The sequence below is a fragment of the Leopardus geoffroyi genome, chromosome X, assembly GCF_018350155.1.
Source record: "Leopardus geoffroyi isolate Oge1 chromosome X, O.geoffroyi_Oge1_pat1.0, whole genome shotgun sequence".
In the NCBI taxonomy this organism is placed as follows: domain Eukaryota; kingdom Metazoa; phylum Chordata; class Mammalia; order Carnivora; family Felidae; genus Leopardus; species Leopardus geoffroyi.
Genome location: NC_059343.1, coordinates 103006111 through 103020158, shown reverse-complemented (window position 1 = coordinate 103020158; position 14048 = coordinate 103006111). Strand labels below are relative to the sequence as shown.

The 14048-nt window shown below is 40.7% G+C and overlaps 1 protein-coding gene across 3 annotated transcripts in view; it reads left to right on the top strand.

The window, feature by feature from the left end:
• The window catches only part of TENM1 (teneurin transmembrane protein 1), a 783454-nt gene that overhangs the window by 622325 nt on the left and 147081 nt on the right, over nucleotides 1–14048 (top strand). For all 3 annotated transcript variants that reach the window (XM_045472379.1, XM_045472378.1, XM_045472380.1), the window contains one exon: nucleotides 11901–12020. In XM_045472379.1, the coding sequence (XP_045328335.1) occupies nucleotides 11901–12020 (120 nt within the window). The remainder of the gene's footprint in view (nucleotides 1–11900; nucleotides 12021–14048) is intronic.

Genomic DNA, 14048 nt, shown 5'->3' with positions numbered 1-14048 from the left:
CAATAATTCTCTCTTCCTTCAATGGGCTAGATAATCAAAATATGAAGGCTGCCGTGAACTGGCTCCCTTTGGTACACATCGTCATTCTGTCTCATGAGAAAAACAAAGACAAGTGCCCCCGAGCAAATGGAAGTACTATAATGCCTAGAGCATGGCATTCTTGGCAAACTCTTGACTTACGCAAGCCTTCCCCCTCCCTTACTACACCCCGCTCGGTAATAAAACCTTGATTCATGCTCCTGATTATTCATGATACCTGGTAACAGCCATAATTACTTAACATAACTTGTTTAATAAAACATGCTTCTCTGCACTTAGTTGAGGTGGAAATTTATACCATTGGAAATCCTGTGAATGGCAAAATGAATTATTGAATCAAGAGTGAGGTTAAGGTGGGGAAGGTTGCAGGGAGATGGGTCACTTCTGCAGAACCTGCTGATCTTGAATAGGGACTAGGGCTTAAAAACAAGCATACCTGAGCACCTGGGTGGCACTCTCTCTCTCTCAAAATAAATAAATATCAAAAAAAGAGTAACCATACTTTATAGATACTAATTACTGCTTTTTAAAATTTGTATTTTACTGAAGTATTAGCATGTCCAGAGTAACCAAGGACTTTATTTTTTTTTATTTTTTAACGTTTACTTGTTTTTGAGAGAGAGAGACAGAATGTGAGGAGGGGAGGGGTGGAGACAGAGGGAGACACAGAATCCAAAGCAGGCTCCAGGCTCTGAGCTGTCAGCACAGAGCCTGACGTGGGGCTTGAACGCACGGACCGGACCACAAGATCATGACCTGAGCCAAAGTCGGACGCTTAACTGACTGAGCCACCCAGGCACCCCTAAAGTAACCAAGGACTTTAAATTCTTCCAGAAGAGGTATCAAATTCTTCTGCCATCTAATAGAATATTCTGATGTCAGCTCTTTTTTTTTAAAGAGGCTATGTCTTCACTCATTTATTCAACAGATATTTCTTGAGTGCCCACTGTGTGCCAGGAACTACATGAATGGGAGGAAACGAAAGAAACCGCGTCCCTTTATTCAGAGCTCCCCTTACGTTCTAGTGGTAAAGGCAGTCAAAACATCAAGTAAATGCATACATAATTAAATTAATTACAAATTGCAGTAAGTTCTGTGGATTATGAAACATCAGGTTTTTAAGGGAGCTTGGAGTTTATCAACACAGGGGTCTCAAATTCAACTGCTTGAACCTAAGTGGATGTAAGACAAGAGGTATTCTAACAAAGACAAAGTCATTAAATAATGACAGAAGTGAGACTGACCGGGACGTTTTCAGCAGTAGCTCCGAGATGGGACTAATTAACTCAGGTGAGCATGAAAAGCTGCTAAAATTGACACAAATGGGAGACTATTGATAACTTGTAAGAAAAACACAAAGCTTATTTGGACCGTGAGCAGCTTAACTATTTGCAAGAAGCTTCGTTCTTTGAAGTGTGGGGCTGGAAGTAATTTTTTCCTACAATTTAAAATGTTTGTATTAAACAGATGAATTCCATGGGAAAAATCAATCAGCAAAACATTCTCATTTACCACAATGAAAAAAATTCCCATTAACAACACTCTGGCATCATTTATAACGATGGATCCTATAGTTTCTTTAAAGATAATCCACCTGGAGGAAGATTAGTCATTTCACTCTTAAGATCGATGAACATTACAATGTTTATTTGGTCCATTTATTCATTTGGTGATGGGCACTGTCCTAGGCTCTGGGCCACAGCAGACAAAGTACCTTCCCCATATGGTCTAGTGAGGAAGAATGATGATGAAAAGGGTAGGGGGCACCTAGGTGGCTCAGTCGGCTAAGCATCCGACCTCGGCTCAGGTCGTGATCTCAGGGCTCATGGGTTCGAGCCCCTTTGGGCTCTATGCTGGCAGCTCAGAGCCTGGAGCCTGCTTCAGATTCTGTGTCTCCCTCTGTCTCTGCCCCTCCCCTGCTTGTGCTCTGTCTCTCACTCTCTCTTTCAAAAAATAAATAAACGTTAAAATAAAAAGGAAAAGGTAAATGTCAGGTAGGTAAAGTACTTTCAAGTGAAATAAAGGTTAGGGACAGAGAGTGACCATTTTAATAATACTTTTTTAAATGTTTTTAAATTTTTTATTAGAGAGCATGCACGTGAGAGAGAAAGAATCCCAAGCAGGCTCCCCGCTCAGCACAGAACCCAATGTGGGGCTTGATCCCACAACCCTGGGATCATGACCTGAGCCAAAATCAAGAGTGAGGTGCCCAACCAACTGAACCACCAGGTACCTCCAGAGAGTGACCATTTTAGACAGAGTGGTCCAGGAAAGCCACTCTGGGGAAGTGACACTAGAGCAGAGACCTCATAGCATTCATCTATATCTTAGATGATCTTGGACCCTTATGCAATAGATTGTCACACAAGCCAGGGCCTGGCGGCGACTTTTAGGGACCCACTAAATCAGGATTCTGTGGCATTATATGAAAAGAAAAGGTGTAAAACAAACCTTTCTCAGCAATTACTATATACTGTGTACTAGGTTTTACTATACAGGGATGGGGTGCCTATTCTCTGGGAGTAGTGCATTGAGAAAATTTGAATAGCTCAGACAAACTGAATAACCTCTAGAAAGAAATCAGCAATAGCCCAGACTATTTTAGTCCTGAAAAGAAAAAAAAAAAATAGCAGATCCATCAATTAGTGTTGAACTCAAAAGAGATTAAACATATAGAAAGCACTCGCTGATTTGGAATTAGGAAAAAGAAGAGGTAAGAATAGCTTGTATTTTCGAATATCTAAAATCCAATGGTATTCAAGCATTCGTGGAAGCAACACTCACACTTTCATCTACACACAGGTAACCCCCCCGAAGGTCTATAACATGATCATTTGTAATTTTGCTGAGATACAAATTTGAATCCATATGTTTTCTCTTTAACTTTTTCACCAATCTGCTAGTTAAGGTTCTCCAAGTCTATTTGCTAATAGCAGGTTTTTGTGTAGTTAGAATCTAGGAACATGGAAAACATGATACCGAGTATACAACTAAGGGTTGATAAATACACAATACAACAATTACTGAGTAAATTGAATAAGCTAAGAACTGGGAGACGCTCTTCCTAGAGCATCAGCATCTGCAAATCTATCTCGTGTTCACCTTGCTTTCTGAAGCGAAGAACTGCATATGACCTGCCCACATTTGGAAAAGGAATTCCAAGTGTGGTTTGGCCCGGCCATGGTCCCTCACAGTTCTGTTTGTCTTACCATGTTGCTTTTCGTGAGCAACCTACTTCGCTTATCGCTTCTGCAGTTTTCATCCTAAGTGGGACGTTAAAATCATTGCTACTTGCTAATAAAGCACTTTGATCTCGTTTATATGAAAGGTGTTACGTATGTGAAGACGGGATCTCCTGATTTTTCAGACAACTATTTTGTCTAATGCTAAAGTTTAGGAAACACATTATAAAAATTACAAAGTGCTGAAGGTTCCAAGATATATAGTGCTGACTAGCTCCTGAAATCAGCAGTCAACACCTAAAGGTACCAAAAAGAAAGAACGTGTGACTTTCACTTCCTTGCAAATGCTCTTGGGCAAAGAAGAACAAAAAGAAATCAGAGCACAAATCTTCAAAAGGCTGTTCAATTGATTGTGGTATTTTGGCACTCAGATGTTCTGAGATGCTTAATAATTGTGATTAGTAATACCAGTAGCTATCTATCTACAGCTTATCTCAGTAGGAACAGGGATTTTCTGACATTTTATCCATCTTACTGCCCCATTAAGAAATTCAAAAGGCTCAACTCCTTATTACTTACTTCTTAGCCATACTATTTGCTTGCAGTGGCCGTAGCCGGTTCTGTCATCTAAATGTGTGTCTAGAGAGGGCAGAGTAAATGCAGGCTTGGGGAGAGGGAATGAGTGACACGTGGCCGCTCATCTGCACTCCACACACAGCCCGTAGAAAGTACGCAGCGGTTCGTGAATGTCTCCAGGAGCCCAGGCCCCATGGAAAGCGATAGCACCATCTTTGTAGGTGAGCTCTTTATGTTCATTTATAGCCACATTTTTTACATCTTAAGAAAGATCTGCAGTATAGCTCAGGCCCCTTAGAATCCAGGTCCAAAGGCCTCCACCGCTCCACCACTTTCGAGCCGTGTTAAGTTGAGCAAGTTGTGTTTTTTTTTAACCTCTCTGGCTGTTTCCTCATTTTTTAAAACAGGCTAATAATTGTGTACCAACCCAAGGTTATACTGATACTAAATGAAATAAGATAAAGAAAGTGCTCCGAGTAATAAGTGCTTCATAAGTGTTTTATTTATGCAAGTTTGTGTATGTTATATATATTTAACAAGTACCAGGGGACACAATAGAGTTCCATTAGAAAGGTACAGTTCATAAGACAATCATTTTACTGGGTTGTTTTATTGTTAATGACATGTTTATGAGGTGGCCGAGGATAGGGCAGGGAAAAGTCACAGCAGTGATGACCGGCAAGGCCGAGCTAGAACTGGTGCGGGTGGAGCTAGGCCTCACGTTTTCCTCGTTTTCCTCAGTGGAAGGAAGAGTAACCCGTGGCCAGGCTATAGCCAATCAGACAGCCTTCCCATATATTTAAGGCCTATCCGTTATTTGAAGGGCAGATTCGCAGAGAAGTGACAGGAAAGGTTAATGAGGTTAATAAAACCCCATAGGGCTGATTACAAAGAACCATTTGAGTGATGTGTAACACAGGCAAAATCCAAACGAAACCAAACCAACTAAAAACCAACTTGACGCTCTTCGGGAGTCGCAAGGGCTTACAGGACAAATATTTCGGGATTCAAATTCTGGACAAAAATAATCATGTGTCTAAATGAAGCAAACTGGCACTTACGCAGTCCTGAAAATGTGACTGTGTCGTCAGTTTTCTTATTGCTTCAAAACACTTGATCTTTTTCCCATTACTTTGGGGATCTCAGGCATCCAAAGCAAGCCTGCTTTTGACAAGCAATTACCAGGGCAGATGGGAAAATAGCCACCGTCCTCAGGGTGAGTGCCCCCATTTTGTTTTACTTGAAACATCGCTAGCCATGAGGAAAATAATTCTGCTTAAAAAGCTATCTGCATTTTCAATAGCACCACCTTTCCCAGAAAGTCCTAGAATGTTGATGGGTAATGCTTCCAGCTGCTTTTAACGTTACCCATTTAGTAGGTATTATTTATTTGGGCCAGTGACCAACTGAGTAGGATTAAATCTGCCCGCTCTATTTCAGTAAAAACTAATGAGATTTTATTGGGTTTGCATATGAACATTCACTGCATTCACATTTTCAGAACATGAAAACAGGTTTGTGCTATGACATTAAGTATTTTCATGGTGCTGTACCTGCTTAGATAACATGTATCGAAAACCCAGCCTGTGCTGTGTGGAAACCCCCCAAATATCTGAATATTAGAACCCTCAAATGTATTTAAATTATGAAATAGCACATCGTAATTATATGGCAATATATAAAGGGATGATGGGGTTAGTGTTCATAAATTAAGCATGCGAGGGGGACTGTTCATTCATTCTTCCCAGTCACAGGGGCACCATTTAATTCCCTGAAGTAGTCAATTAGCAAACAAAACTCTCATGAGGAGAAAGTCCTCATGCACCATCCAGAATGCTGGCTTCTAATAAATGAACTGTAAGGCATCTGTCGCACAGGAATCGCAAAGCAGTCTCTGAAACCTTTGAAGCAGTGCCATGAGGGTAGGTTCTAAGTATCTTACATCTTCATGTAAAAATATTTGCCTTGAAAGTCTATGAAGCTCTCTTGAGCATGTGCTGTGTACAGTCCTTGCCCTGAAGTAGACTATCTAATAGAAAAGACACACAGATATATAACTCTTATCCAAGACAGGCTATGACTAGTGCAATAACACGAATCCAAACACTGTCTAAAGAGAATAACAAGGATGGGGGGAAATTGACACTTATTTGACACGGACAAATCAGGTTAAAACATGTTTTCATTTTATGATCTCTGGATTTGAAGGAACCCTACGGTTCATCTCATAGTCCAACCTCCACTTTGTCATGACAGCTTCAACACAACTCCCCAAACTATAGTTTGGCAGCGGTGCCTGGGTGGCGCAGTCAGTGAAGCGTCCGACTTCGGCTCAGGTCATGGTCTCTGGGTTCGTGACTTCGAGCCCCGTGTGCTGACAGCTCAGAGCCTGGAGCCTGCTTCCGAATCTGTGTCTCCCTCTCTCTCTCTCTGCCCCTCCCCCGCTCGCTCACTCGCTCTCGTTCTCTCTCTCAAACATAAATAAACATTAATAAATTTTGTAAAAAAAATATACAATTTGGCAAACCGTTTATATAGATGAGTTAAAAATTCATGCCCCACAGATTTATTTCATCACGGTATGATTGTGAACCAGTTAGTGACTTGCCTGCCTTTATATGGCTTATGTCCTGTGCCTCCCTCTTCAGGAGTACATACACTTTGATCGGCTGACCGTGTTCTGGTCTTGCTTTCACTAAAACAGTTGTTCTCAAACTTTGGTCTTTAGCAGCATCAGCGTCACTTGGGAACTTGCTACAAATGCACATTCTCGGGCTGCATTCCAGACCTATGACTCAGTAACTGGGGCTGGAGCCCAGGGGACTGTTTTACCAAGCCCTCCGAGTGATTCTGCTGTGTGATCAAGTTTGAGAACCCCTCAGGGCACCTGGGTGGATCAGTCAGTTGAGCGTCCAACATCGCTCAGGTCATGATCTCACGGTTGACCAGTTCGAGCGTCGGGCTCTGTGCTGACAGCTCGGAGCCTGGAGCCTGCTCTGGATTCTGTGTCTACCTCTCTTTCTGCTCCCCCCCTACTCATGCTCTGTCTCTCCCTGTCTCAAAAAAAAAAAAAAAAACATTAAAAAAATTTTAAAGAAAAAAAAGTTTGAGAACCACTGATCTGTATATGAGAAAGATTACCGGGAGGGACTGAGCACCAATACCACAGTTCCTGAATTACACTCTAAAGAGAAGAGCCTTTCTCCAGTACATGATGGCAGTGGATGAGCTGTTTTAGCCCAAGTGACACAATCTCCAACCGTGCAACTTGACAATATAATAAGCCTGCGGGGATGTTGGGAAGCATTGAGCCACACCTCCTTTGCCGCAGGTTTCTGTCCCAAATAACGACTCCTAGAAGAATTTACACGGCAGGATTCCAGCACTGGTGAGCGGAGGACCCAAACGGCCTCTCTCATCCCGGTCCTCAACACTCTCTCTTGACCAGAGCTGTCAGCTCTGGAAAGGATTTCATCTGTTCCTACGGAGAAAACAACCTAACCTGCCCAGCTGCTGCTAGATCCCCTGCTGGCCAGGACCTTGATTTTGAATGTTACCCTTCAAAGGTTCCTTGTGCTCAGGTTAGCAACAAAAGCAAATAGTTACAACTTCCCCGGCCCAGCGCCTCATTTTCCTTAGGAAACATTTTAATCAGAAATACAATGCAGTAAATTACATCTTCTTTCAGCAGTTTAGTTTTCAGCGTTGTTTTTCAAACCAACTCTTGGGCTTGAAGTTGATGTTTTCGCCTGAGGTGTTGAATGAATATTGGAAATTTGACACTGAAGACAAAAGATAGCAAATAAGAAAAGAGGAGAAAGGAACCAAAAGTTTATTGAAGGCTAGGGATAATTTGACTATGCCATGAAAATAGCAAATACAGGAGGAATTAGACCTTTTGCATCAGAATGGTTTAACAAGCAGCTTGTTAGTTAAATAAGGCTCCGGGTAAAGTGTATTCTGACTTGCATTTCCCAGGATGCCTGCTCTTCAGACCGAGCTCCAGACGCCTAGGGGATGCGGCATTTAGTTAAAGGGAGAAGCGGTTCCTTCGGTTCCTTCGGGCTTGCCGCTTTAGCATAGTGACAGTGAGTTAGACAGCTTCGCAGCAGCCTGTATTCTCCACAGAAAGAGAAAACAAACACTTGGGGAGGGGTGATCTTCCCCGTACGTGTTCCTAAAGTCACATTGGTCATGTCCATCTAAGTTCAAGCTCATCTTGCTCTAATCCAGATCAGCAGGGAGAGGTTCTTGTTCTGAAAGATTCAAGGAAGGAAAGCATCCCAGCCACGTCTGTGAATCAAAGAAGGAGAGTGAGCACCAAGTACACGAACGCAAACACAATCCACACAAAAGACCGTCATGCTGGGCGCATACCTGCTGTACACATTTGCAGAGCCAGCTTTTTGACAGTCGCCTCTGTTACCTGATTTGAAAGACTCAGTTCCATATATTTAATTTAAAAAGTTTCAGAAAAGGACAGGCCCTTGAAGGATTAGGATTCACATTGACAGTAGTTTTGATGTGGCAAAAATTTAAGAATTCAAGATGTTTCCCCAAGACGGGCCAGGGAAAGGCCAAGTACAAATACTTCCTTTAGGTGGTGATTTGAAGACACCAGAGACTCTCTGGGAGAGGAAACAGGGAGACCCCACAATCGGAATGATGAAGAGCACAGAAAGTAAGGTTGTGGTCCCACCAAAGCCAGCCCCCCGCCATACCCAGCTCACTGCTTCAACAAGGGCCTAACCTAGGAAAAAGATGAATTCTACAGGTCGCCTGGGATAGGAGAAGCATAATCCCAACCGATGATGTAAATGGGGGGGAGAGTACATTTCAGTGGCTGTGTGACTCAGGAAAAATAAAGTAGGTACAAGGCTACTATCTACAATTATGAATAATTGAGTTTAGAAGCTAGGAGTGCACAAGACAGCAGTTGAGCTAAACAAAGTGGCACAATACATCCTATTTGCAAGAGTATGTTTGAAGGCTCCCCAAGGGCCATCTGGAGCAGGAGTAGCCTGGGGAAGCAAGCAGACTCAAGAGCTTTCTTTTGAAATGGAGCATTTGCCTAGGAAGATGTTTTCCCTAGATTTCTGCATGCGGTGCCAATCAAGATTACTGCAAATTAAAACTACTTTAATACCGTCCCGAAATTTAGACAACTTCCACTGACGCAGGATGACTGATGTTGGTCGAAGATTACAGTAAGTACTAGTAATCCAGGAATGAAAGGAGCTAAGAGTTATTCTTGTAAAAAATGGGTGACATGGAGTGTGTAAATAATGGGAGCAAATGCAGCAGGAAATCTTAGAACATTTAAAGTCTAATACATTACAAAGAGAGTTCAATGCTGATAAATGTAGAATAATAAGTTTTATGGGGCTTTATCATATGCTATAAGTTGGTGTGCATCATAAAATATGAGAAATAAAAAAATAGGGTAGTTGGAAGACAAGTTTGCACGTTATTTATGAATGATGAAGAGTGAAATGAATGAGAAGAAGAACAGGTAGACAGTGTCTTGAATAATGATGACTTTGATGAGTCGTTATCACACAAATCCATGTGCTTCATAAAATAGGAGGAATATTAAAGAGCAGAAGACTCAAAAGACAAGACTACTCAGAATGAGGCGCAGAATGGAGGAAGAGAGGAATCCAAGAGAAGTGCACAGAATAATGATGACTTTTATGAGACTTTCACTCACCAGCCTGGATCCTTCATAAATATAAACTGTATAGAAAATAAAAGAGCAGCAAAGAAAAGAGACACGTCTGTGTCTGTCATAAAATATGAGCAAATAATGCCAACTAGGCTTGACAAAATAAAAACAAAAATAATTGAGCCTAGAACAGCTGTGGGAAGACACAATGTCTGGATTAACATGAACAAATAAAATGAGTACGCATAGAATTGTCTTGCCAAAAGGGAATCAGCGACCACCTAGGTAGGCTTTATTGTTGCAAAGGCCACCTTGTTAACTGGTAGAGCCTTGGCAAGTTTGGAATTACCCCCTACCCCCGCAAAAAGACATCAGCACTTAGGGCTCAGGAAGACATGTTTAACTGATTTTCGAGTATCTCTTCTCAGCCTCTCTAGCTCCAATCCCCATATAGTTTGCAGGAGATTTTCTCAGCTTGTTTCTACTTAGTCTCTACCCTCCTTGTCGAATGTTCTATAAAGACCTTCCAAAGGTTACTGTATAAAGCTACATGTTTTTGTTACATTGGACTTAGAACCTGGGACCAGATCTATCAGGATTAGTTCAAAATCCAGAATTCAATGACTTTCAAATAAATGTCTTCTCGATTAGAACAAATGGTATTTCAAAATCTCAAACTGTCAAAATCTCCCCCCAAAAGACTGGGAGAATCAGACAAGGCAAAGCAAGTGCCAATATGCCATTTGCATACCATTCAGAGCCATGATTTACAGAACTCATAAAATGCACAGCTCACTGGAAAAAAGAAAGCTACTGTCTTATGTCAGAACTAGGAATGTTGGTCTGGGAGCTCAACACACAAAAACACCAATAGCAACAGTTAATGCGAGCTTACTTTTGTGTAGTACTTAATGGCTTATAGTTTGTTTGGGGGGAAGACCTTAGGTAATGCAGGGTAAATCCTATTAGCATAACTTATATCCAATTCATCTGATTGTGATAGAATTTAGTAGTGAAGTTTATTGGCTATAATATATAAAACAAACTTTGGATGGTAACCGTCTTGATTTTCAGAGATGTTTTTCTCTCTCTCAAATGATCTTTGTGGCCATGAGCCTTGAGATACAATGCCTCAGCTTGCTAATTCTGTTCAAAGAAGGTATAATGCCAGGGTGGAATTATTATGGTTACTTTGGAAAGTCATGTTTGCCCAAATAACATGGCCCTCTTTAATCCAAACTTGAGATTCCCTGGATTGACTGAATCCCACGTGGTGAAAAAATAACATTAACTCCCTAGGAATAAAATCACTGACCTTGCTCAACGTTCCTCAACCCTACCAACTCCAGCTATAAAATGCACATTCTAGAGCTCAGGGCTACCAAAGCTAGGATTTGAATCCCCCTTCCCCCGCCCCCTCTGCCACCCTCAATAATGGCAGACTAGCAAAGTTCTTTGCTTGGAATTCGCTCCTGGGCCCTCTTCTTAACTGTCAAGCTCCTGAAATTTGTTACAACTTGACCAGGCTAGAAAACCTACACATTTTACTGGATTATATCTGGGAGCTAGCCCTGTTTAGGGGCTAATTTAATGAAACTTTATTATTATTATTATTATTTTTTTTTTTGGCAAGGGTGAAACTCCTTTCTTTAAAGGAAAATCTCCTGAACTATTTTATTTCAATCAGGCAAGAGAAATGAAATGCTGTAGCCAAGGCCCATGTCTCTTTTACAGACTAACTCTTAAAATTTACTCAACTAAGTCTGCTTTATTAAAAAATTGTTTTTCCTGAAAAGGCAATTTGTCAATATGTATCAAGAGCCTTAAAAATGTTCCCACCTACATATGTCAATGCATAAAAAATGCACACAACAAAATGATATTGCTAATTACCTCTGAGGAGAAGACTAAGATCTGGGAGGGGGATGGTGAGCAGAGACTTGAGTCATATGTACGATAGATTCATGTATTAATTAATGTAATCAATTTTAATTTTAATAAGAGAAAAATATTCTTCCACAACTGGGACTATCTCCCAAGAAAATAATAAGAGATTCGATGCAGGAAAAGTTAAGAAACTACTAAATGTCCTAAAATAAAGGATGGACTAAACAAGTTAAAGAATATGTTGTTTTAAGGCTATATTGTATAATAACAAATGATATATTAAGGAATTTCTGATTATATTGGACAATGTTAACAATACACTGTTAACTTAAAAATATCAGGATACAAATCTATACTGAGTATAATCCCAATTTTGATGGGTAAAAAAGATATACATGCCATTCCCAAAATGTTATTAGTAGTTACTACTGGTTGGTGAAATTACTATTTTCTTTGTTCTACTTGACTGTGTTTTCCAAAGTTTCTCCATCTTGGCTTTTAGAATCTAGTTGTAACGTGCTTTTATATTTGCCTTTGATCTTGTGTTGCAGGCGTGCTTGTGTGATTCGAGGCCAAGTGGTGGCTGTAGATGGAACCCCTCTAGTAGGGGTGAATGTTAGTTTCTTGCATCACAGTGATTATGGGTTTACCATCAGCCGGCAAGATGGAAGGTACGTCAGTATTGCTTCTAATCGTTGTGGGGGCCAAATACTGACTTCTAGCTGTGAATCAAACCAGGGCTCAGCTGATGCAGTGTTTATAAACCCATCTTCCTTCGAGCTGTATTTGGGAAAGTCATTGGTGATATTTATTTCCTCTATTCCCCAACTAAATCAAACCATATTTCCCTTCTAACCATGTACTATCACTCAAGCCTTCTTGAAACCTTGGCCATGTGGAAAGTTTTCTACCCTTCATCCAATTCTATTAATCAGTCCAGCTTCAAAATTCAGTGAGATGATGCAGGTGATAAAGAGGGAGCCGTGGAACACTTAAGCTATTCTCCCATGGCAGCCTCAAAATATTTCAGAAACGAAGATGTCCAGGGACACCTGGGTGGCTCAGTCAGTTAAGCATCTGACTTTCGCTCAGGTCATGATCTCATGGTTTGTGAGTTCGAGTCCCACATCGGGTGAGCTCAAGCCCTGCTTCAGGTGAGCTTGAGCCCCACTTCGGGTGAGCCCCGCTTTTCTCTCTTGCTCTTTCTCTCTCTCTCTCTCTCTCTCTCTCTCTGTCCCTTGCTCACTTGCACTCTCTCTCAAAAATAAAATAAAATAAGAGTTTAAAAAAAAAAAGAAATGAAGATGTCCAAAAGGTTTCTTGCAAAAGTACAGAATTCATCCTCATTAAGATATAATGGTGTCTATATAAGTATAGTGATTTAACTTCAACATCAACCACCAAGCTACTCTAAGGGCTTCTCAGGTTCTCTGAGACCTGGGAAGCAAGACCACTAAGTAAAATCTTTTCATCCCAGAAAAGGATTTGCTCACAAAAACATTTTTGTTTATCGTTTAGACATTTGTTCAGACAATATTGTTCAGAATAGGCCCATGTGTCCAGCTTAAAGGTACCTATTTAGGACTCACAGGAACATCATAATAATGGCCTTGAGGTGCCCTAGTCTCCAGATGGCTACCCTTAAAATAACTGCTCACAACAAGCTGCTTTGGTAGTCACATAAAGAGATGTTGGCTGGAGCTTTATCACAGTGTGAGAATCTCATTTCAAGAACCAACAATCAAACCTTAGTCCTAACCACTTCAGAATTGTTAATTGTTCAACCTGGGCTATGCTGGATTTATTTTTTCAACTGCTTATCAAGAAAATGCTTATAAAGATTGGTTAAAGAAGATACGGAGGAGTTTTAACATACTTAAGAAAACAAACTGTTTTTAAGACTTGAGTAAATCATATAAATGATTCGCATGTAAATTAAGTTGCTAATTATTAACTAGCCATCTGTTTATTAGAACAAGCTCAGCAAAACTACTCTGGGTACAGATAGTCTGAATACACACACACACACACACACACACACACACACACACACACACACATTGCTTATATACATATAAGCTATAAAAAGTACATTTCCTTTCAAATGACCCATAATTGGAGCTCTCTACTAATTCAAGTGGACCTTTCTCCCAATTGAATTAAATGATGAAATTTTGGTAGTTCATTCACTAGCAACTGGTACACAAAAGTGGCCTCTCCCTTGCCAACATGTTCAGCCATGTGCCAGAAATTGAGAAATGGATTATTTCTTTAAATAGAATGTGTCCCCAGAGACATTTGAGTTCTCTTGGAGAACTCGTGGGCCCTTAGTTTTTTTTAGCATGTGTATAAAGGTTTCAGTGAATTATTTGATATTTACAAAAGAGCTTAAGAGAAACAATGTCTAAAAAATCTAAAAATTTCTGTTTCCAGTTTACTGAAAACATTAAAGAGGAACAATTTTTGTTGTTATTTTTGTGGATTTTGTTTTAAGTAAAATGCCAAGACCCTGGTCTGCTGAGCTCTCTGTGAGAACTAGGTTTATGTAGATGACAGATACAGTCAGAGTCCCCTCTGGCAATAACTCTCCCCTCAGGCTCTCAAAGGGTGTAACTGTTCAAAATCTGTGCCCCAAATGCCAAGCAGACTGTCCCACTGTCATCTCTTAGACATAAAGTGACAGTGTGATGGGCGTTTCC